The sequence below is a fragment of the Sorex araneus genome, chromosome X (assembly GCF_027595985.1).
Source record: "Sorex araneus isolate mSorAra2 chromosome X, mSorAra2.pri, whole genome shotgun sequence".
NCBI classification, from domain to species: Eukaryota; Metazoa; Chordata; class Mammalia; order Eulipotyphla; family Soricidae; genus Sorex; species Sorex araneus.
In genome coordinates, this window is record NC_073313.1 from 315,726,638 (window position 1) to 315,748,724 (window position 22,087).

At 44.0% G+C, this 22,087-nt stretch overlaps 1 protein-coding gene across 1 annotated transcript in view; it reads right to left on the reverse strand.

Annotated features, from left to right (window-relative positions):
- Nucleotides 1-850: 850 nt before the first annotated feature.
- Nucleotides 851-22,087, reverse strand: part of ACOXL (acyl-CoA oxidase like) — a 355,676-nt gene continuing 334,439 nt past the window's right edge. The window contains exon 19 of the mRNA XM_055123333.1: nucleotides 851-2,034. Coding sequence (XP_054979308.1) covers nucleotides 1,834-2,034 — 201 coding nt within the window. The 3' untranslated portion in view covers nucleotides 851-1,833. The remainder of the gene's footprint in view (nucleotides 2,035-22,087) is intronic.

The following is a 22,087-nucleotide window of genomic DNA, read 5'->3' on the forward strand; positions in this document are numbered from 1 at the left end:
AAGCCCACCTCCCCGCGTCCCTGCGCACCCCGTGCACCGCTGAGACAGCCTGGCTGGACGAGTGAGAGGACGCTGGTCGCGAGATGGAACATCCCGCTGCGGGGGAGGACCGGCGAGAGGAATTGAAGAAACCCATTCAGGCCCCGCGCTAAGTCTAAGCGGTTCCCCGCAAAAGCGAAGGACGGGAGCCGCGGAGCAGAGCCACAAGTCAGCGCGGAGCTACCCCGCCTTTAAGGCTGTTCAGGTCCGCTCGGGGTTTCAGCCGCAGAAAATGTCCGCCCGAAACCCAGCCGGGAGTTCAAATCTGCTCAGAGTATCCTCTGGCGAGTTTGCAGCGCCGGGGAGGTGGCCGAGGCCTCGAGGATCAGGGCCAGCTTGCACCCAGGGTTTTCGCGGCAGGTGAGGAAGAAGAGCGGTATGCGCGCGGCAGCGTGGCGCGGAGGGGGGAGATCTCTCCCGGCTGCAATTTGGAGATTCCGTCCGCGGATGGGAGGTGGCAGCCGCGAAAAGAACTTTTGAGTCTTGGCCAACCCCTCTGCTGGCACTCACGGGAAAGCAAAAAGGAAGCCGCTGGGTCCACTGTTAATCCTACACGCCCCGGTGTGCCCTAGTGGTCCGCGCGCTCGGTGGGGTTGGGCGGCGCAGACAAGGCCCGAAACAAAAGGCCAGGGTGGCAAGTCCACTCCGTTTGCACCCTGTCCTCTCCAGCCACCCCGCGCATACTAACAAACGCCGTCGGGAAAGCCCCAGGCCGAGCGCTCGGGTCTTGGCGCAGGAGGAGCTTGGCCTACGGCGCTAGAAGCGGTTGTTTTTTCAACCCAGACTGCGGGGGGGGGGGGGGGGGGGGGCCCGGCCCCTAGTGCTTGGGGGACCGCGCGCTCCGCGGTACTCGCCCAAAGCATGGGGTTGGTCCCCTCGGAACTCTGTCGAGCGTGGAAGGGCAGGTTGGCATTCGTTCTCCGTTCGGGTTCTTGATGTCGCGCCCTTGTGCACCCTCCCGCTTCGACCCGGAGACGTGGTGTGGGAAGGCGGAGGGCGGCTTAGCTGGGAGAGAGTTGTTGGCACAACAGGGAGCCGGGAGCTAAGATCTGCGGCCGGCACCCAAAGAGCGGGGCGACGCGGACTGCTTTCTCCAAGCTCGGAAACCAACGAGAACGGCCCTGAATGGCCCCAGCCCGCCTCGCCGCCCTTGGCAAGAAGCCGGAGCGCCTTCTCATTGCTTAATTTCTTTTTATTGGACTAAGTAGCCGCCGCTCTTCTAAGGAACTGATTACAACTGCATATAGTAGAAATGTTTTCCGCTCGGGCTGAACTCCCGCACCCGCGTCGGTGCCCTGCAGCGGACAAAGTTCTGGTCTCGCCCTGGGGCTCCCCGTCTTCCTTGCGCATTTCCTCGCAGAACCCCAGAGGGTCTGGTTCATTGGAAAGCATCGTTTGCCGAACTGAAACTTTGCCCAGGGGTTGTTTGATTTTATATGTTTTAGCCTCCCCCCCCCCCCACACACACACACCCATCCAGCACCACGGTTTTCCAAAAATCACTAGAAATCTGAGTCACCGCTGGCAGCGCGAGAGCCTGGGTGGCACCCGGCTGGGGCGCGCGGTCTGGGGGATCCTGAGCCTCAGCCCGGAGAGGTCGTGGCCAGGTCAGCTGGGCAAGCACCGCACCCCCATGCCCGGAGCGACTGTCCAGGACCCCACCGACCAGCCCTCGGCTCGGAGACCCAGATCCCCTAGGGCCAGCTTGTGTCAGCCGCCCACCCCGTGTCACAGAAGCGAGCCTTGTAGCGGCGGCGGGCGGGCAGGCCACCAGCTCCCTGCCGGCCACGCCCGCTATAACTTGGCTCCTAGCTGGGACCGCCCAGAGGGCGCCGCGGCCCTGGCCCTGGGCAGCCGCGGCGCCCCGTAGAAAGCCCAGGTCGCCTGCGGGTTCCTGATGCCCGCGATGGGCGCGTGGAGGGAAATGCGAGGAATGTTGAAAGCGGAGGTCACCCTCAGGGCATCATCCTTCACTGCGTCGCACAGATCCAGTAGCTGCAAAACAGGATACCAAGGGCACATAGGTCAGTGGTTGGTTGGTTCGCAGCTACCCAACATCCGCAGCTTCACGCACCTCCGCGAATGCCCCCGCACGCACGCAAGCAGCAGCCGCAGCAGAACTGGCCGCAGTGGATTTCATGGGGCCCTAGAGCCCTTGGTCATGAAGAATCCGGGCATGTCTTTTGAGTCGAAAGAATGCCCAACTCGGGCTGAATACGCGATTCGTGGGGGCGGGGGTGGGGGTGGGGATGCGCTCGCGCGCGCGCGCGCACGCATGAAGCTGAAGGCTGGAGTTCAGTGATCCCTCACTGGCTCTCCAGTCCTCTCGCGTCCACCTCTCGAGTGTCTGGGCTGCCACCCTCTGGCGCGCTGATGCAACTGAACCAGGAGCACAGCGACACAGGTGAGACTGCCCGGTTTCCCCCACCTTCTTATTCTCCCACCCTGGCTACAACCTGGGCGGTTGGTTGGAGCTGAGTACCAGTGGCTGGCAAGCCCACCTTTGCCCTTTCCCCGTGGCTGCTCGGAGAAATGGCCACCCCAACGCCATCTGCACCCTCCAAGAATTCTGATAACCCTTGGAAGAAGTGGGTAAGACTCCCAGGCATCTGGGAAGTTCAGAAGGGCCATTTTGATATTATTGCCCATGACTAAGGTGCCAGTTTATCTGCCAAGTTGTCCTTGAAAACCAAACCAAACCACAAAAGCTCCCTCAAATTAACAGGTTGTTTTTTCTAAAACTCAGCAAGGACAGCATAGGGGCAACTATCCTGTCCCCTAACCAGTGTCACACATTTTAGATTTTCCTTTTTTTTTCTTTTTGTCCAGGTATAAATTCCTTCCACTCACCAAATTAGTTATTCCTCACACCTGATCCCCACCCCCACCCCCAGACTTCCATGGTTTATGGTTTTAGAAATATCACTCTGGGACCTGAGAGATAGTACAAGGTTACCGTGTTTGCAGTGCACACGGCCAAACCCGGTTCTATCCCCAGCATTGTATATGTCTTCCAAGCACCCCCAGGAGTGATCCCTGAGTGCAGGGCCAACAGAGGAAACCCTGAGCACAGCCAGGTGAGCCCCCTCCCCAAATCCTCAAAGTGCTGTTCTCTGATAAGCCACACTAACACTGTAAAATCATAGTAACTTTTAGGCATCCCAACATGGTATTTGAAGTGTAAAAGACAATGGGGGGGTGGGGGTGTCTCCCAACTGGGGGTGGGGAAAAGTCAGGGAGAAACATGAATTTTAATAGTCCAACAAGGCATCCTTCTTTTAAACGTGCTCTATGACATCAGTAATTTCTAATGAAAAACTTCATTCTCCACACACTGTGGTTAAGCACCATCAAATCAGTACTGAAAAGACTTTGATCATATTTGCAAGATGCACTACGATGAACTTTCACTGACCAAGATTTCGAAGTTTGTAATTAATACTCTTGACAAGTCCCTGACTAATCTGTCAACTCTCAGTGTCTCTAACCACAGAGTTCAAAACCGTGAGGTGGTGTGCACAGCCCCTAAATGCTTTACATGTCATAACAGCATTATTTAAGATAATTTTTCCTTTGGTTTTGCATTACGAAAGGCTACTCATTGTCATATATTCAACAAGAAAGGGGGATGGGAGCACAATCATTTGCATGCCTGTTTCTCAACCTTTTTTCCAACCATGGCCCCCTTCTGATCTTGTTCCCTTCCTGTAACCCCATCTGTCCTCCCAGTTGACCTCCTAGTCTCCTCCTGTAGCCCCCATTAATGCCAGTTTCACCTGTGATCCCCTCAGAATCTGCTGAAGACCACAGGTGGGAGGAAGGGTCACATAATGTATAGAAGATATATATAGTTTCGGTCTGTCTTATAAGAAAAATAAGAGCACAGGGCCAGAGTGATAGTATAGCAGGTAGAACACTTGCCTTGCATGCTGCCAACCCTGGGTTCAATCCCTGGCATCCCACATGGTCCTCGCCCCCCTCCCACAGCACCACCAGGAGTAAATCATGAATGCAGATATAGGAGTAACCCCTGAGTATCACTGGATATAACCCCCAAAAAGAAGGCACAAATTAAGAAATACAGGATACATGTATTCAATATATTTTAAACTTACACAATTGATTCTTTTAAAAAAGATAAAAAGGAATCTGACGGTTGGTGATGAGGCTTTCCTCACTAATAAGTGTTCAGGGAATAATACCTTTCTTCAGATGCTCCAAAGAGGAATTCAGTTTTTACTGGAAAAACCTTTAGTGTGTGTGGTGCTTGGGGTCACACCCTGTTATGCTGAGAGCTACTTCTGGCTCTGCATTCAGGGTTTGGGGGACTGTGTGGGGTGACAGGAGTCAAACTGGGGTTGGCACTATTCAAGGAAAGTGCCTTACCTTCTGTGTTATCTCTCTGAAGACTTTTAAAAGTTTTAAAGGCCACTAAAACTTTTAAAACTTGAACTTCTGAAGCATCTAAAAATATTCTCCCTTCCTGTCTTCTTCACTCACCATAGACTACAACAGTATCCCCAAATTATTAATGCCTAGATAGAAATATTAGGCATGGTTACTGTTACAAGAGATTGACTAATCCTTTCATTCACTCGCCAATATATTCCCCTGGAGTTCTCTGTGGTGTATGGTGGGTTGGGGGGAGGGGAAGGGGGGAAACACTGAAGGCTTAAGGAGCAAACACAGGACCCCTGTCATGGAGCAGTTGTGTTTTAAAAGCTTTTTGCAAATATGACCTCCTTAATAACTGAGGTTGCTCATATGTCATTTGTTATTAGTCAGTTACTGTCACTGTCACTGTCATACCGGTTGCTCATTGATTTGCTCGAGCAGGCACCAGTAACATCTTCATTTTGAGACTTGTTGTTACTGTTTTTGGCATATCAAATATGCCACGGGTAGCTTGCCAGGCTCTGCCATGCTGGCGAGATACCCTCAGTAGCTTGCCAGGCTCTCTGAGAAGGGCAGAGGAATCGCACCTGGGTTGGCAGCGTGCAAGGCAAATGCCCTACCCCTGTGCTATCGTTCCAGCCCATTAGACAGTTATAGTTTTTTGTTTCTAGAGAGCCCAAGAGGGCTGAAGTAGGGTTTACCCCAACTATGTCGAATTAAAGTTCAGGGGCTGGAGTGATAGTTCAGCAGTAGGACATTTGTCTTGTATTCAGCTGACCCAGCTTTGATCTCCAGCATCCCATATGGTCCCCCAAGCACCGCCAGAAGTAATTCCTAAGTGCAGCACCAGGAGTAACTCCTGAGCATCTCTCTCTCTCTCTCTCTCTCTCTCTCTCTCTCTCTCTCTCACACACACACACACACACACACACATACACACACACACACGTAAAGCTCAGGGTTAAGTAAAGTTTACTGCTATCAAAGTTTCACTCTGTTGTAGAACATAAGCCTCCATAGTGTAAGGTGAAAGTGGCAAAGATTGTAGCTGCCCTCACCCTATCCTGCCAGCTCATGATCCGATTATCATGTACAATGTACCCCAAGTTCACCTACCTTCTCACAGTTAATCAGATTTGGGAAAACAAACACCAGTGAGGAAGGCATCCTTTTCAGGGCTAAAGCGATAGTCTAACCGGTAGGGCACTTGATTTGCTTGAGGTCTACCCAGTTCAATCCCCAGCACCCCATAGAGTCCCGAACCCACCAGGAGTGATTCATAATTACAGAGTCAGGAGGACCACTTGGTAAGGCTTCCAAATAAAAATAACAACAATAATAGTAATAATAATAAATATAATAATAGTGGGCTGGAGCGATAGCACAGTGTGTAGGGCATTTGCCTTGCATGCAGCTGACCTGGGTTCAATTCCTCCTCCTCTCTTGGAGAGCCCGGAAAGCTACTGAGAGTATCTAGCCTGCAAGGCAGAGCCTGGCAAGCTATCTGTGGCATATTCGATATGCTAAAAACAGTAACAACAAGTCTTACTTGGAGATGTTTCTGGTGCCCGCTTGAGCAAATCGATGAGCAATGGGATGACAGTGCTACAGTGATAATAATAGTATTATTAATATAATAATACTATAATTATATAGTATCTATTATAATATTAATGATAATATAATATTATAGATAGTGTATAATAACAGTAATAATAAATAATAAAATAATAAATAATAAAATAAGTAATGTGAGCATGAACAAGCTATAAATTTCTGTTAAAGGACAGATCAAATACATATCAGCACTACTGTGAACCAACAATAACATAAGATCCACTTGAACTCCCTGGTGGCTGAGGGTTGAGAATCTCTGCTTTAAACAAAGTGGAAGCACCTGAACCCTGTGCTGATGAGTTAATATCTGGACTTGGAAGGACAGGGAGGAGATTGATATTAGAGTTCTCACCCCCACCTTGGTATAGTAGGACCTTTTTTCCTCCCTGCCTCCCTTCCTCCTTCCCTCCCTCCTTCCTTCTTTCTTCCCTCCCTCCCTCCTTCCTTACTTCTTCTCTCCCATCCTTTCTTCCTTCTCCCCTTCCTTTTCTCCTTCCCTCCTTTCCCTTTTTCCTCCCGCCCTTCTTCTCTCCCTCCTTCCTTCCCCTTCCTTCTTTCCCTCCTTCATTCATAACTCTCCCTTCCCTCCTTCATTCTCTACTTTTCATTCTCCCTCCCTCCCTATCTCCCTCCTCCTTCCTTTTCATTCCTCCCTTCTTTTCTCCCTTCTTCCTTTCTTCCTTCCTAACTCCCTACCTCTTTCTTCCTTTCCCTTACCTCCTTCTTTCTCTTCTCCCTCCCTTCTTCCAAAACCAAAACCTGCTGTGTGTGTGTGTTCCACCTAATTTCTGCCTAAGTTCCACCTACTTTCCAAGAGGAACCTCTATACAGTCAACCTTGACATTCTTTTTGTTTTGTTTTGTTTTGTTTTGTTTTGTTTCTTTCAGGCCACACCTGTCCATGCTCAGGAGTTACTGCTGGCTCTGTACTCAGGAATCACTCCTAGAGGTGCCTAGGGGATAATATGAGATGCCAGGGATTGAATGGTACAGTGGGCAGCATATTTGCCTTACACACAGTGAACCTAGGTTTAATACCTGGCATCCTACATGGTCTCCTGAGCACCACCATGAGTAATTCCAAAGTGCAGAACAAGTAGTAACCCCTGAGCATATGCCAGTGTGGTCTCAAAGCAAATAAAAAGTCAATAAGGGGCTGGAGAGAGAATACAGTGGGTAAGGCACTTGCCTTGCACATGGCTGATCTGGATTTGATTCCTTGATACCCAATCTGGTCCTCTGAGCACTGCCAGAAGTGATCCCTGAATGCAGAGCCAGGAGTAAGCTCTGAGCACAGCCAGATGTTGCCCCAAACAAAAACAAATGATCAACAAATTTTTTTTTAATCTAAAAACATTGTAAGATAGCCGTTGGTGAAATTAGGTTTCTGTGCTGCCCTGGCAATTGCTGTGACATGTGATCGAGACTTTCCTGGTACTTCTGGCCTCTTTCGCCCACCTTTGTCTTTCCCCACATCATCCCATGCTTGTTTTGTCCAGCTGGAGTCCCCATGGACACTTGATAGGAGGGAGGTCCAGACTTTGAGAAGGATCCGTCTCTCCCACTAGAGTGTGCTTTCCACACCTGGGCATGTAAAGGCAGCAAGGTACTGATGGAGTCACCTGGCCATCTTGACGCGACAGCCTACATACCTCTCCTGCATGTTTATTTCAAAGTCAAGTGTAAGCATACAACCCTTCACACACACACACAGGCCAGTTTTTCTGTGCCCTACCACCTACGTACTTCCTATGTGCCAGGTGACAGAGAAGGTCTTTATGTTTAATTGTCTTTTTCATTCCTCACTAGCGTGCTGTTTTCACACCAGTCAAAATGTACCCATTTAACAGGTGGGAAAATTAAGGCTTCAAGGGTTTAGGACTATGCTTCAACTGACCTATCTTATAACTGACACAACTAAGTTTCGGTTCAGAGTGTTCTTCCACAGATCTGTCTATCCTTGGTGCCAAGTGCCTTATTGGTTTAAGCTCCTGGAGGACTGTGGTGTGGAATGTTTCTTTGAGAAAACAACTCTTCCACATTAGCAGGCATGTGAACCAGAGTCCTTATGTCAGACTTCTTGTACTGTGGGTATCTAATATGGAGAGCGTGGACCCGCCCATCAGCCAGGCTCAAGAGGAATAGTCAGCCTTAAAGCTGTTATCCTTGGAGAAAGATGTTGAGGACATTGTTTTTTGAGTCATTTGCTATGAGATGAAAAGGCCAGCCAGTGACTGTGATGTTATTATTGAGAAGGACAATGTCTTCCAAAAGCTCCTGGGCCACTAAGGCCCAGAGAAAAGAACACTCAAGAAACAAGAGATTCTCTTTCTGTGGATGGAGATGCACTTGCTCTGAAGGTTTTCCTTCACTCACAGAAGGGGGTGAGTCCTTTGGCATTGGTCTGCTGGCCCTTTCTGCTCCTCCCGTCCACTCCTGGTCACCAAACTCAAGGCCAACACCCCAGTCACTAAGCTCAATCCCAATCTTTTCCAAAGACAATAAATATGTGAAAGTGATCATAACCAAGTCATTCACCTGCAGCTATCATCACTTGTGAGGAATTCCAAATGTAACAAATGCTAGAAATGATCACTCTGAACAAGAACTGAGTGTTGAAAGTAGGTAAAGGGATATACATGATAACCTGATATATCATATATATATATATATATGGAGAGAGAGAGAGAGAGAGAGAGAGAGAGAGAGAGAAACTGCCAATTGGGAATGGGTGGGATGGAGGCTCCAGGGAAACTGGAGAAATTGTTGGTGGGAAATGTTACACTGATCAAGGGACTTGTGCTGGAACATTATATGACTAAAACCCAATCATGAACAACTTTGTAACTGTGTCTCTCACTGGGAGTCAATTTTTAAGAAGTAACAAATGCACAAGGGTATCTTCTTTTCCACCCTTCACTTCTGTTGTACTGCTTACCTTTGCAAGCAAGCATTCTGTAACAGGTCAGAGCAGAAGGTCTGAAATAGTTGATTTACCACCGGAACCCTGTGCCTGACTAACATTCAAAGTAAACATGCCTAAAAACCCTCACATGGGGCGATCCCACACCATGTGACAGGTTCTCGATTTAGACAACCAGTGGAAGGGGGGTGTGGCTCCTGTTTTGATTGAGCTCTGGCCAGCATATCCAGGCTGGCCCAAACCTTCATTTGCCCCACGGAAAATGTGTTCCCAAGAAACACATACATTCTCATGGTTTCCTTGATGTCCGGGTTTTATGAGCACAAAATGAAATTGCATGTCAAATAATCAGAACTGCAGCCTAATATTGTCTCTGAATTTCTCTGAATATTCCTCTGATATAAACAATGTATTGTGATAAATACTTCAGCTAAGAAAAAAAATATTCATCAGAACTTGAAATGTTAGAATGGAGAAATTGACTTCCTTACCAAATAAGCACAATGAAAGCATCTTCATTTAGCACACTAGAGAGTTTACTTGGAAGAGAGACAAATTCACCTTTAAAATGTTTTTCCTTGGACACACAAAAGAATCTAAGAACCAAGAAGCTCAGTGTAGAGATGACTCAGGACTTTGTGCCAGGCTAATTTCACCGGGGTGCCTCAGATGGGAGCAGGCATAGTCCCTCCACCTGACCCCTAGGAATCCCGTTGGCCACCAACTTCCAGAAGCCAATGAAAAGCTCAGGTAATAACATCCTATGTTATTCATAACAGGCAATACAAATGAATTATCTAGCATCTACCTGTTTAGCAGGTTTGAGTGGTGGTGGAAAATTCAAAATAATGGTGGTGGGAAGGTGTTATGGTGGTGGGACTGGTGTCAAAATATTGAATGTAATCCACTATTGTGAACAACTTTCCCTGCATCACTGTCATCCCTTTGTTTATTGATTTGCTCAAGCAGGCATCAGTAACGTCTTCATTTGTCCCTGTCACGTGCTAGTGTATCCCCATGGCATCTGCTCGCTCCAGGAACACGAAGAGTTCGTTGTTACTGTTTTTGGCATATCAAATATGTCACGTGCAGCTTGCCAGGCTCTGCAGTGTGGGCGGAAAAATAAATAAATAAAAAATAAAAATAAAAATAAAGAAGTTGCGCGGTTGTGAATGTGGCTGTGTGCTCTGGGAAAAATTGCCATGAACAACTTTATGAAAATAAAAATCATAAAAAAAATGTTTTTCCTCAGGGCTGTGCATTGCACACCTCAAGCCTGGGTTTAACCTCCAGCACCACATACGGCTCCACAGTCCCGAGCACAGTCAGGTGTGGATCAGATGCCTTCTGATTTCACAAAAATAAAATAAGATAAATAAAAAACTTTTTTACTCACTGTGTTCTGTGGAAGGCTGAGCAATACCACTTCAGTTAAAAGGTTTGGGGAGGGGGATAGGATCTGAGGCCACACCTGACAGTGCACCAGGGATGTGAACTGGGTTCAAATTGGATTTGAATGCAAATGTCTTAACCCCTGTACTATCGCGTTGGCCCTAATATGTTCCTTCGGTTGCTATGTGTTTCTCAACTGAAGAGCTCACAATTTTGTTCTTTACAGTTACTGACAAAGTCCGTTTGCGGAAAGACGTGGGGCTTTCAACCTGGATGCTGCCATATCTAAGTCAGATTTCTTTCTTAACTTTAAAAGCTAAGATATAAGAGCATTTGACACAGAATGTGTAATTATAAATATTATATCGTGTTCTCCTTAATTAGTGATGAGAACAAGTTCTTTAAAAGTCTGGCACTTTTCCATTAGAAAGTTTAATTAATCATCATTACTTGGAACTAGAATGCTGGGACATTCCAGTTAACCACGTTAACCACTTAATAAGAACATCTGACATGTATTCATACTACTATTCACTCATAAGAGGAAAAGTGTAAAAAAAGAGACAAGCATATTTAGTGTTCCCTTTAGTCTGCAGGAAACCCTATAAAAGTATTGGTAATGGAGGGGCTGGAGCGATAGCACAGTGGGTAGGGCGTTTGCCTTGCACGCGGCCAACCCGGGTTCGATTCCCAGCATCCCATATGGTCCCCTGAGCACCGCCAGGAGTAATTCCTGAGTGCAGAGCCAGGAGTAACCCCTGTGCATCGCCAGGTGTGACCCAAAAAACAAAACAAAAAAAAAGTATTGATAATGGAGTTAAAATAACCATAGGCTGCTCTTGGTAACATTTTCTACAAAGACAGTTATGTGAAATGAAAAAATAATAAATTAGGTGGTTATAATAAAGCTACACTAAAACCTTCACAACTGTTCATACAAAGCAACATACTTTTAATTGATAGTTCAGCCATGTAGGTATAGACCAAAAGAAATATGAACATACCCAAGAAGAAATGATTTTCAGTCAAAAACTTTTTCCAGCCAGAGCAATTGTATAGCAGGTAGGGCATTTGTCTTACATGGGGCTGGCATGAGTTTGGTCCCCTGAATCCCATATGGTCCTGCCAGGAGTAATTTCTGGGTGCAGAGTCAGAAGTAACCCTTGAGCACCATCGGGTGTGACCCCTCTACCATTTTTCCCCTTTAGCTTGCAAAGCCCTGTGAACTGCCAGAACCAAATATAGCAATAATCCACAGTTATTATGGAGAAATTCTTTATCAGAGGTTCCAGGAATTTTTAATATCGTGGACCCAAACAATTCCAAAAACAATTTAGGACTGACTTATACTTTAGTTAAAATGTAGAAAGATTCAAGAGAACTTTGATTCTATGGTAACTATCAGAAGTTGGCCCCAAGGAGGAACGAAAAATATTCCAGGCCAAAATTGTTCCAGGTAAGTTGTAGACAGAACCAAAAATGTAGAGTGGGAGTGAGGTGGGCATGGGGCAGGCTTTATGAACTCGTGAAAGCAGTCACTACTTAGCTTGACTCCAGGTGTATCTTAATAATCAGCCCCTTCCCATAAAAAGACCAAAACAAGGGCTATCACAAAAGAAAATAAAATCTGTTCCACAAATATCTGGAACAAGATTTGATAAAATCTGAAAGGAAGCGGGAAAACCTAATGCAAAATTCAGAGACAGCACCATCAATAAAAGCTGACTTGCAGGTGGTCAGTTTATTGAGTTAACTGACTGTGCTCAGAGCTTATTCCTGGTTCTACACTAGCCATCACTCCTGGAAGGGCTCAAGGCTCAACGTATGGTGCTGGAATCAAACGGGTCTGCCACGTATATGGAAAGCACCATACCTGACAACTATCTCTCCAGCCAATAAGAACTTTTTAATCAAATATTTTAAAATGGGTCAAAAATACACAAGCAAAGATGAATATAATGATTTAAACATGATATTTAAATATTTAATGAAATAAAACCATAAAAAAGAATAAAAAGAAAACTCCAGAAATTAAAAGTAAAATATTTGATAAAATTTCACAGATGAGTTCAAAGAATGATAAATATTGCAAAACAAAGGCCAGTAAGATTGAAAACATATCAATAGAGATTATTTTCAATAAATAAATAGAAAATATAAAGATCCAAATATAAAGAAAATATAACTAGAATAAACAGAAAATATAAAGACCCAAATAAAAATTTGGACTTGAAATGGTCCAAATAAAATCTGTGTATAATCTTAACAGTGGAATGGAAGATATTGAAGAAAAAATTAGTGAACTGGAAAAGAGAAACAAAAATGACGGTATCAGAATGAAAATGTAAAAATAATTAGACAAAAAAATAAAACCAGGGCCCTATGAGATTATCACACCCCCCCCAAAAAAAAATTGTGTTACCAGAGAGTTCTAGAAGGAGAAGAGAAAGAGGGGATGACTAGAAAGCACTTGATGAGATGACTGAGAACTTTCCATTTTAGTAAAAGAAATAAGCCAACAAATTAAAACACAGCCAAGCAACCTTACAAGAGTAAGATCAAAGAGATCTATGGTACTTGCAAACAGTACCATAAATAGATGGTATACCACCCCCACCCCCACCACTCCCCTCCACCCTCAAATGAAAGTAGAGAAGAGAAATGATATTTCAGTTATAAGGGGTAAAAAAATTACTATAATTTAAATTATAAATTTTGACTTGAGGCCATGGAGGCTAGAAATATTTTTCAGCACAGAAAAGACTTAAGAGTTCTCCCAGGGAAGATGCATGCTAAAAGTAGACTACAGACCGAATGATAGCAGTTCAATAACTCTATTGCAAACCACAACACCCATAAGGAGAGACGGCAAAAAGGGAATGCCCTGCCACAGAAGCGGGGTGGGGTAGGGGGGATGGGGTGGGAGTGGTGGGAGGGATTATTGGTGGTGGAGAATGGGCACTGGTGAAGGGATGGGAACTCGATCATTGTATGACTGAAACGTAAGCATGGGAGTTTGTAAGTCTGTAACTATTCCCCATGGTGATTCATAAAATTTTTAAAAAAAAAGAGTTCTCCCAATCTAGAACTATATATATAGTGAAATAGCATTCCTATTTTCAGATGATTTTTTTATATAGAAAATTACAAGAAACTTAGCAAGAACTTCTAGAACTAAAAAGTAAATTTAGCAATATATTAGATTAGTATGTAAAAATCATTGGGGCCAGGTTGGAAGATGCGAGCTGAAAGTAGACTAAAGACCGAACATGATGGCCACTCAATACCTCTATTGCAAACTACAACACCCAAAAGGAGAGAGAACAAAGGGGAATGCCCTGCTACAGAGGCAGGGTGGGGTGGTGGGGGATCGGGTGGGGGTGGTGAGAGGGATACTGGGATCATTGGTGGAGGTGAATGGGCACTGGTGGAGGGATGGGTAAATGATCACTGTTATGAGTAAAACGCAAACACAAAAGTTCATAAGTTTGTAACTGTACATCACAGTGATTATCTAATAAAAAATTTTAAAAAAATCATTGGGGCCAGACACATAGTATGGGGTTAAGACTTACATAACTTTGTCTCCCACATGGTCCCCTGAGCATCACCGGTTGTATATCGATTGACTGAGAATAACTGGGAGTGACCCCTAGGTCTCCTGAGCAATGTGTAGGAGGCCTCTCTTTATCCCCACCAAAATAAATTGCAGTTACATATACTAGCAATTTATATGTAAACACATGAAATTAAATATGTAGTACTATTTACAACTGCTCAAAAGAGAAAACATTACGCATAAATCTAATAAAACATGTACAAGACTTGTTTGCCAAATACAACAATGTGCTGGTGAAAGAAATCAAACAATGTTGTATAAATGGAAATATACCATATTACCAGGTTTTGGTGCCATTTTTCAAAATATCGATAGACAGGAATGATTTGTTTCATTGTACTTCATTTACTGCAGTTTGAAGACACTGTAGTTTTTCCATTTTCAATAAATTAAAATGCCATGGCAATCTTGGATAGAGTAAATCTATCACACTGTTTCCCAATAGTATATATGCTCATTTTATGTCTGTATCACATTTCATCAAGATAAATACATTTTTTATTGACATCATGCTATCGCATACCTACTAGACTAGATTAGAGTCATGATTCTAAAACTGAATATTGCCAGGAACCATTTGGGCTGCGAGAGGAATTGAACCCCAGTCAGCCACATGCAAGAGATAATACTTATTCTATCAATGCTGTATTATCTCTCCAGCCCTAAAATTGAATTACTCTTATCTTGCCACTGGAAATATAAAATCTTGGCCATCTTGAAAAACAGTTTGACAATTTCTTTTTTGAAAAGTCAACATGGGGGACAGAGTTGAAGCACATGCGGCCAAGCTCAGTATGATCCCTGATACCACTGTCCCCCAAGTATCACTAGGCACATCCTGAAGGCTCCTAAGCACTGTCTGTGTGATCCAAGTAATCCCTAGCACCACAGGGCCTGAGTAGCATCACATTCTTGGTCTCCCCCATTGAAATGCCAGCTTGGTTGGTGAGAATCACTCGAAGCCTCGCCCCCCCCCACACACCCTTACAAAGAAATCAACCTAGCAATCCAGCGAGGGCATATTTCAGCATTTACTCTAGAGAAATTAAAACCTCTATTCATACCAAAACATGTGCATAAATGTTTCTAACAGCTTTAACTTGTAGTCAAAATATTAAAAGAAAATGAATAATTTTTTAGTGGGTGAGTGGTCAACTCAACTATGTTGTACATCTGTACTATGATACATCTGTACTATGATATCGCTGGAGTGATAGCACAGCAGGTAGGGCATTTGCCTTGCATGCGGCCAACACAGGTTCGATTCCTCCGCCCCTCTCAGAGTACCCAGCAAGCTACAGAGTATCCCACCCACACAGCAGGGCCTGGCAAGCTACCCGTGGCGAATTCCATATGCCAAAAACACTAACAAGTCTCACAATGGAGACATTACTGGTGCCCGTTTGAGCAAATCAATGGACAATGGGATGACAGTGACAGTGAGTGGCCAAATCAACTATGTTGTACATCTGTACCACGGCACACCACTTAGCAATAAACAACAACAACCAAAGAGAACATTGATATCTGAAACCATTAGGATGAAGCTCCAGAAAGTTTATGTTGAGTGGATAAAGCCTGTTTCGAAGAGTCGAAAATTATGGAACTGACTTGGTAAAGCTTTCTTGGAATGACAAGTTAAAAAAAATAGAGAACATGTTGGCAGTTGCAATAGATTAAGGAAAAGGAGGTATGAAAGGAGAGGTAAGTCAGGATATAAAAGATTCACACGAGAGAACTCTTGTGATGATATTGCAATGATAATTACATTTTTAAAAACTCAGTATCTTCACCATATCCATTTTCAAATATGGGTTTTATATTTTGTCCAATAGTTCTGCAGATAATTCCACTGAAGGAACAAATATGCATTTCCTAGTATTACATCTTACTATGGCATTGAATCTCTTAATATTAAAACTTGAGTCAAAAATTAAAAATTCCCCATAATTAGGGTTAGAACAAATTTCAGGTTATGTCTTACCAAAGTGTATTTTTTATATAAACTCAAAATTTCTCTTTTCTTTCTTCTTTTTATCTTTTTTAGATGCAGTGTAATGTACATGTATAAAGAACACACCATACAGTCATCACCCAGTTTTTTTTAATCAAAGGAAGAGGATGATTTACCATCAGAATAAAAGAAAAGCAGGTATGGGCTAGACAAACAGCTCAAAGTGGCTGAGTACAATTTTGCTTGTAGGATATGGGTACATGGTCCCTTGAACGTTGCCAGGAATGACCTTCCAAAACAAACAAGAGAGGCAACTACAAACACACTTTATTTTATGAAATAACATCAATTTCTACCTAGACTAAAAATTGGTACCAAAATGGAAGGAAAATGGTGCCAAAGAAAAAATTTCCATTTCAATCAGTGCTATTCAGTTAAATTTTATTATTATGGAATCAATAGAACCAATCTTGTCCTTAAGTTAATTCCATCCTTTCTGCTTGGACATAGCTGAGTGACATCTCCTGAACAGTCTTTTTAGTGTAATGTGGTCATTCTTAGGAACACATTTCACCAGTGGGAAATTCTCAGGGTGAGAGAATGTACCCCAAATTGTCCCAATTACTTGGCACTTCAAGCAATTCCAGAACTGATTTTAATCTGCGTTCACTTCTGCAAGACCTATGGTTCATCTCTAGGAGACAACAGTGACCAAACATCACTAACCTGCCTTGGTCTACGTGGTTTGGAGAAAGGTGAATAGGAGGGTGAGCAGAGGGTGTGCCCACTGAAGGGCAGCATTTAATGCAGCATGAAAACATCCATCACTACCTGTGCAGGAATTGAAGGGATTGTGCTTCTAAGACTCCTGGATATAGGAGATAAGGTACACATTCTTAAGTTAAGATTCCTCAAGTCTTGTCCTCACAATATTCCAACATCATTTTTTCCCTATCTGGAAACTCCCCTCTAAGTTTCCCCCCTGTTTTTCTTCTTCCACCCCCCAAAAATAAAGTTTTGTTTTTGGGGGTTCATTTTTTGGCCACAATACAGTAGCTCCATTTAAATTTCGGACTTAGTTCGGAATCACCAGTGGGTGCTGTTCATCCTCTGAATTCAATAGGGCCGGCTACACTCCTTTGCATTCTTTCTACAAGGCACATTTCCTAATAAGGAAGTGGCTTCTGTCAGTGGTCATGTCCTTTCTGAACCACTTAAATGACCTATCAATCAATAGGCTTAAATGCCCCCCTCCCTTCCCCCTTCCCATTCAGCTATTTGATTGACTGAACTGAAACTAAAACCCAAACCGTAGTGGTTATTTTACACTTGAGCAAATACAGCCCAAGAGCCAAGATCACTTGCCAACAACAGACTCCCCATGGCTTTTTTGCTGCTGCGGATGGCTGCCAGAGAGAAAAGGGACAGTCCCTACAGTGGGTACATCATCATCACTAAGTACTGGGTATGCTCCTATGTCGCCTTACCACCAATGACACAAATCAAGACTTGGTCTTCTGGTCTTCTGCTGGTTGGTCTGGACTTCTCCCTATCACATCTGAAATGAAAACAGTCTTGGGAGAAGATCGGGGTTGAGAGTGGGGGATAAGGTCCTGTCATCTGCTGCTCCAACAGAACTTAGAAATGATAGGACAGTCAGCCAACATTGCTGGGTAACAGAGATGGTTGTCTGGGGACTAACTGGGAGGGGATGTCAAGATTGCATGGGACACAACGATGATCAGTATTTTTTCCCCCTCTTTGTGAGTTTCTGGGTTTTACCTGTTACTTTATGGGCAATCTCTTCCTGTCTATGGAAGATGGGAGGGGTTTCCCTCCACATAAGGGGCAGGGGGGCGGCAGGTTACAGACCCCCCTGCCGGTTCTTTCGAATCTGCCTTCTCATGTGGCTCCATCATTTGGCAGGAAATAGAACCTGATTCAAGATTTTTGCTAAGAATTTTCACCACACTGAATAGGGCCGTTTTTGATCTGCAACCCACAGCTGGGCTGTGGTTCTCTCAACACACTGAGTCGAGAAAGCTTCCTTCTGGGTCGATTTCTATGTGTAGCTGACCACACATCCCCAAGCACTTGCAGTGTCTCCGAATGTCACTGAGAACTGCGGTAGCTGGGTTTCTGGGCACTGAACGGGTCAGACTGTCCAGCAACTCAAGGAGCAAGCCCTTTCTGGGGAAAAGACAGGTTACTCCATCTGAAACTTAAATTCACCCAAAGTACTGGGAGAAAATAAAGTTGGAGGACTCAAAGCCAACAATTCATTTGCATTCAAATGCACCATTTTAAGAAACCAAAACTAGAGACTTGTTTTAATTTGTCTTTTCTTCAAAAGCAAAATGAAGTTGATAATAACCCACCAAAAAGGGGAAGGACACAATTGGTAACTGTTGGGTTATTTGGAAAGGTTTCCCTCCTTAAATGAGCCTCGGCTGACTGTACTCCCTAATGCTGATAATTATCTGAAGCAAAATAAATACCAATGTCTAGATTAATGAAGATTGAAACAGGATAATGCCTGAACACTAAATTTTCACAGAACAAAGCACATGATTGTTCTGCACATCCCCCTGAAAAAAGTGCTTAGTGGAAAGGACAGAGAAACCTTTAGCTTGGGGACCTGGTTATAGGGGAGCCCTCAGAGCACCACCTTGGGATACCTTTGAACCAAGGCCCTAGATAAGAGCATGAAGGTGGATCCTGCCCGTCCTCCCCTGTAGGCCAGGGACCCACTGGAACACAGCGGCAGCCTGTAGGAGGATCCAGTAGCTGTGCTTCACCACTCAGTCAGCAGCTGTCAAGCCCAGATGCCCAATCCATAAAGCAGATTTACAACCATTCATGTTAGCTGGCGCTGATGCTGATGGGGATTAGACAAGATAATGAGTATGCACCGGTTCTGTCCACACTGAAGTTTCAGGCAAAAGGGAGTTTAAAGGGGAAATCAACCCAGCCCTTCACTTGGGGCCCCCGGGGCTGGGGTGGGGATTGGCGTGGCAAAGTGGGTAGCTTTTCCCAGGTTGATCAGAGCTCTGTGGTGTTCCCTGCAGAGACAAGCATGGCCTTATGCTTAATCAAACCTGCCCCTGGGGTGTGTGACTCTCGCTCTGAAGCCAGCGAGAGGCAGTTATTTAGATTGTTTCTTAGTTTTACTCATCTGTTGAATAAGGGTTCTATCAGCCTTATATACCATGGAGTTCTTTCTGATAATAAAAGTATATTTTGGGTTCAATACATGTATTGCTAATGATGATTAAATTGGAGATTCAGCATAATTCCTAGATTTAGATTCATTCAGATTAGCTTAGGCTGATTGCTATTTCCTGACACTAATTTAAAAAACAAACAAACAAAAAAAGCCAAACAATTCTGGAATATAGAAAAGTGCCACAGATAATATAAAAGTCCCATATGTTCTTGGCCTAGTTTTTCCTAATATTAGCATTTTTAAAAATTGGGGCTCACTTTATAAAATAGTAATCCATTATTGGTACATTCATGTTAATACATAACAGACTTTATTCAGATTTTCCTAGTCTTTCTATGTCCCTGTCCAGGTGCCATACTTTATTGAGTTATTTCATATGTCTTAGGGTCTGTAATGTTTCTGAGTCTTTTTCCTTTTTTCTGCACTGAGTTTGGATCTTTCACTTAAGAAAAGAATTAGAAACAAATACATGCACATTAGGTATTATTGTTATGATGGGGTGATACAGATTTTTACCTAAATAAAATAGACAAACATTTTTAAAGAGAGGAGGTTTTTTTTAATTAGGAGCATTACTTTGGGGGTTATTTTGTTTCATTGGGTATCAGCATCCTCATGTGTAAGGATAATGTAAATCATTAAAAGAGATGCACTTAGGGGCAACTGGTATGATATTGAGGGAACTTTTTGTTGCTGATACTAGAGTTTCTCGATTTTCTTTCTTTCCCAACTTCTCGGCTGAAAATATTGAAGATATACCTGGCTAAAACATGAAAAACACTTTCAAGCACCAAAACTCTGCCAAAACAATAATTTCAAATTTTATGGGGAAATGGGAACCAAAAGAAACAAGAAAGAAAGTTGTGTTTGCCTTGAAGGCATTTGTCATTTCCAGAAAATCTGAATTTTCACTTTGACAGCATCATGGTGGTTGAGGTGTGGTTAGAGAATTATGATAGTCAAAACCACCAGGCAAGAGATTTAACAGGAGGACCTCACTATGAAAATATGGATGCCAAAGAGTTATACTGGGGTGGGGAGCACAGGAAGGAGGAATACAGAAATAACTGACCTTGTTTGAACTTTGAGTTTTCTGAGAACCTCAAGCTTTGAATTTAGCTTAAGGTGGATTTCAAACTGAAAGTATTTCAGACAACTTGCAAGGAGAAAGAGAAGATTTCTTAAATCTGGCCTTCATAAAAATATTATAGATAATTTTTCAATAACAATATCCAGTGAACAAAAATATAGCCAGGGTTGGGAATGTAACTCAATGGTAGAGCATATGCCTCACATGTGAGATGCCCTGGGTTTGATCCCTTGCACCACAAAATAAAACAACAAAAGCAAGCACCACAAAGACACATCATCTCTCTTTACAGTACTGGGGAGATGGGGGTTAGGGAATGGCAACTAGACATAACAGAAAAACAGTAAAAGAAATGAATCTATGAAGACTAAAGATACTAAAGAGAATTATTAGCTAAAGTCTGTAAGAAAACTTCTTTAATCCATAAGAAAAAGACAAAAGTGCATATCCCCTTGTGGAAACGGAAGCTAAAAAGTGACATGGATAATATAAAAAATAAAATTCAATCCTAATAACTAGGATGAAGATGTCATGGGATAAATTAACCAGACTTCAGATGCATCTTATGGGACCACTAGGACAATGATAGTTGGAATTAATCACTCTGGATAAGAGATGTGTGCTGAAAATAGGTAAAGGAATAAACGTGATACCCTCTCAGTACCTGTATTGCAAACCACAGTGCCCAAAAGAGGAAAGAAAAGGAAAGAAAGAGGGGCAGGGAAGAGAAAGAGAGAGAGAGAAAGAGAGAGAGAGAGAGAGAGAGAGAAAGAAGGGAGGGAGGGAGGGAGGGAGGGAGGGAGGGAGGGAGGGAAGGAGGGAGGGAGGGAGGGAGGGAGGGAGGGAGGGAGGGAGGGAGAGAAGAAAAGTGCCTGCCATAGAGTCAGGCTGGGGGGTGGCAGGTGGTGGGAGGGAAACTGAGGACACTGATGGTGGGAAATGTGCACTTGTGGAGGGATGGGTGTTGGAACATTGTATGACTGAAACCCAACCATGATCAGCTTTGTAACTGTGTATCTCATGGTGATTCAAAAATAATAAAAAAGGAAAAATCTATAAGCTTGAAGAGCAATAGTCATTGGGTCCTTTTCCAATCCTTTACAGTCCTCTTCACCACCTCCAGTTGGCCAAGTACTCCCAAATATTTTGGTGAACAGAGGCTTTTAAAAGTATTCTGGGAGCCTTGAGATCCAGGCCAAAAGATGAAGTATTAAAGAAGGGGGAAGGAAAGTTTTTGTGTCAGCTCTACTACATTTTCCCTCCACGAATTCTGGGAAAGTCCAGAAAAGAAGTGGGTTCTCAAGAGGAGCAGCTCAAAGGTCTAAGGAGACTTTGAACCTGAGGACCCAGAGTTTGTCCCACAGACAAGCTCATCCCAAAGTGGCGGCTTCTTCCCTGCTTACCTCCCAGCCATTCTTGGAGGGTACAGTAAATGCAGAGCAAGTCACCGTACCATAACACAAAAACATCTCAATGTTTTCCATGCAAGCTGTTTGTTTATTTATTTAATTGAGTTACTGTGTGATACTGAGTTACAAAACTGATCATGGTTGGGTTTCAGTCATAGTGTTCCAACACCCATTTCTCCACCAGTGTACATGTGTACATTTCCCAACACCAATGTCCCCAGTTTCCCTTTTACCACCTTCCCCCCAGCGCCTGTCTCTCCCCCCCACCCCCGCTTTGGGGCATTGTCACTGTCACTGTCCTCCCGTTGTTCATGGGTTTGCTCGAGTGAGCACCAGTAATGTCTCCATTGTGAGACTTGTTGTTACTGTTTTTGTCATATCAAATACACCACTGGGAGCTTGCCAAGCTCTGCTGTGCGGGTGA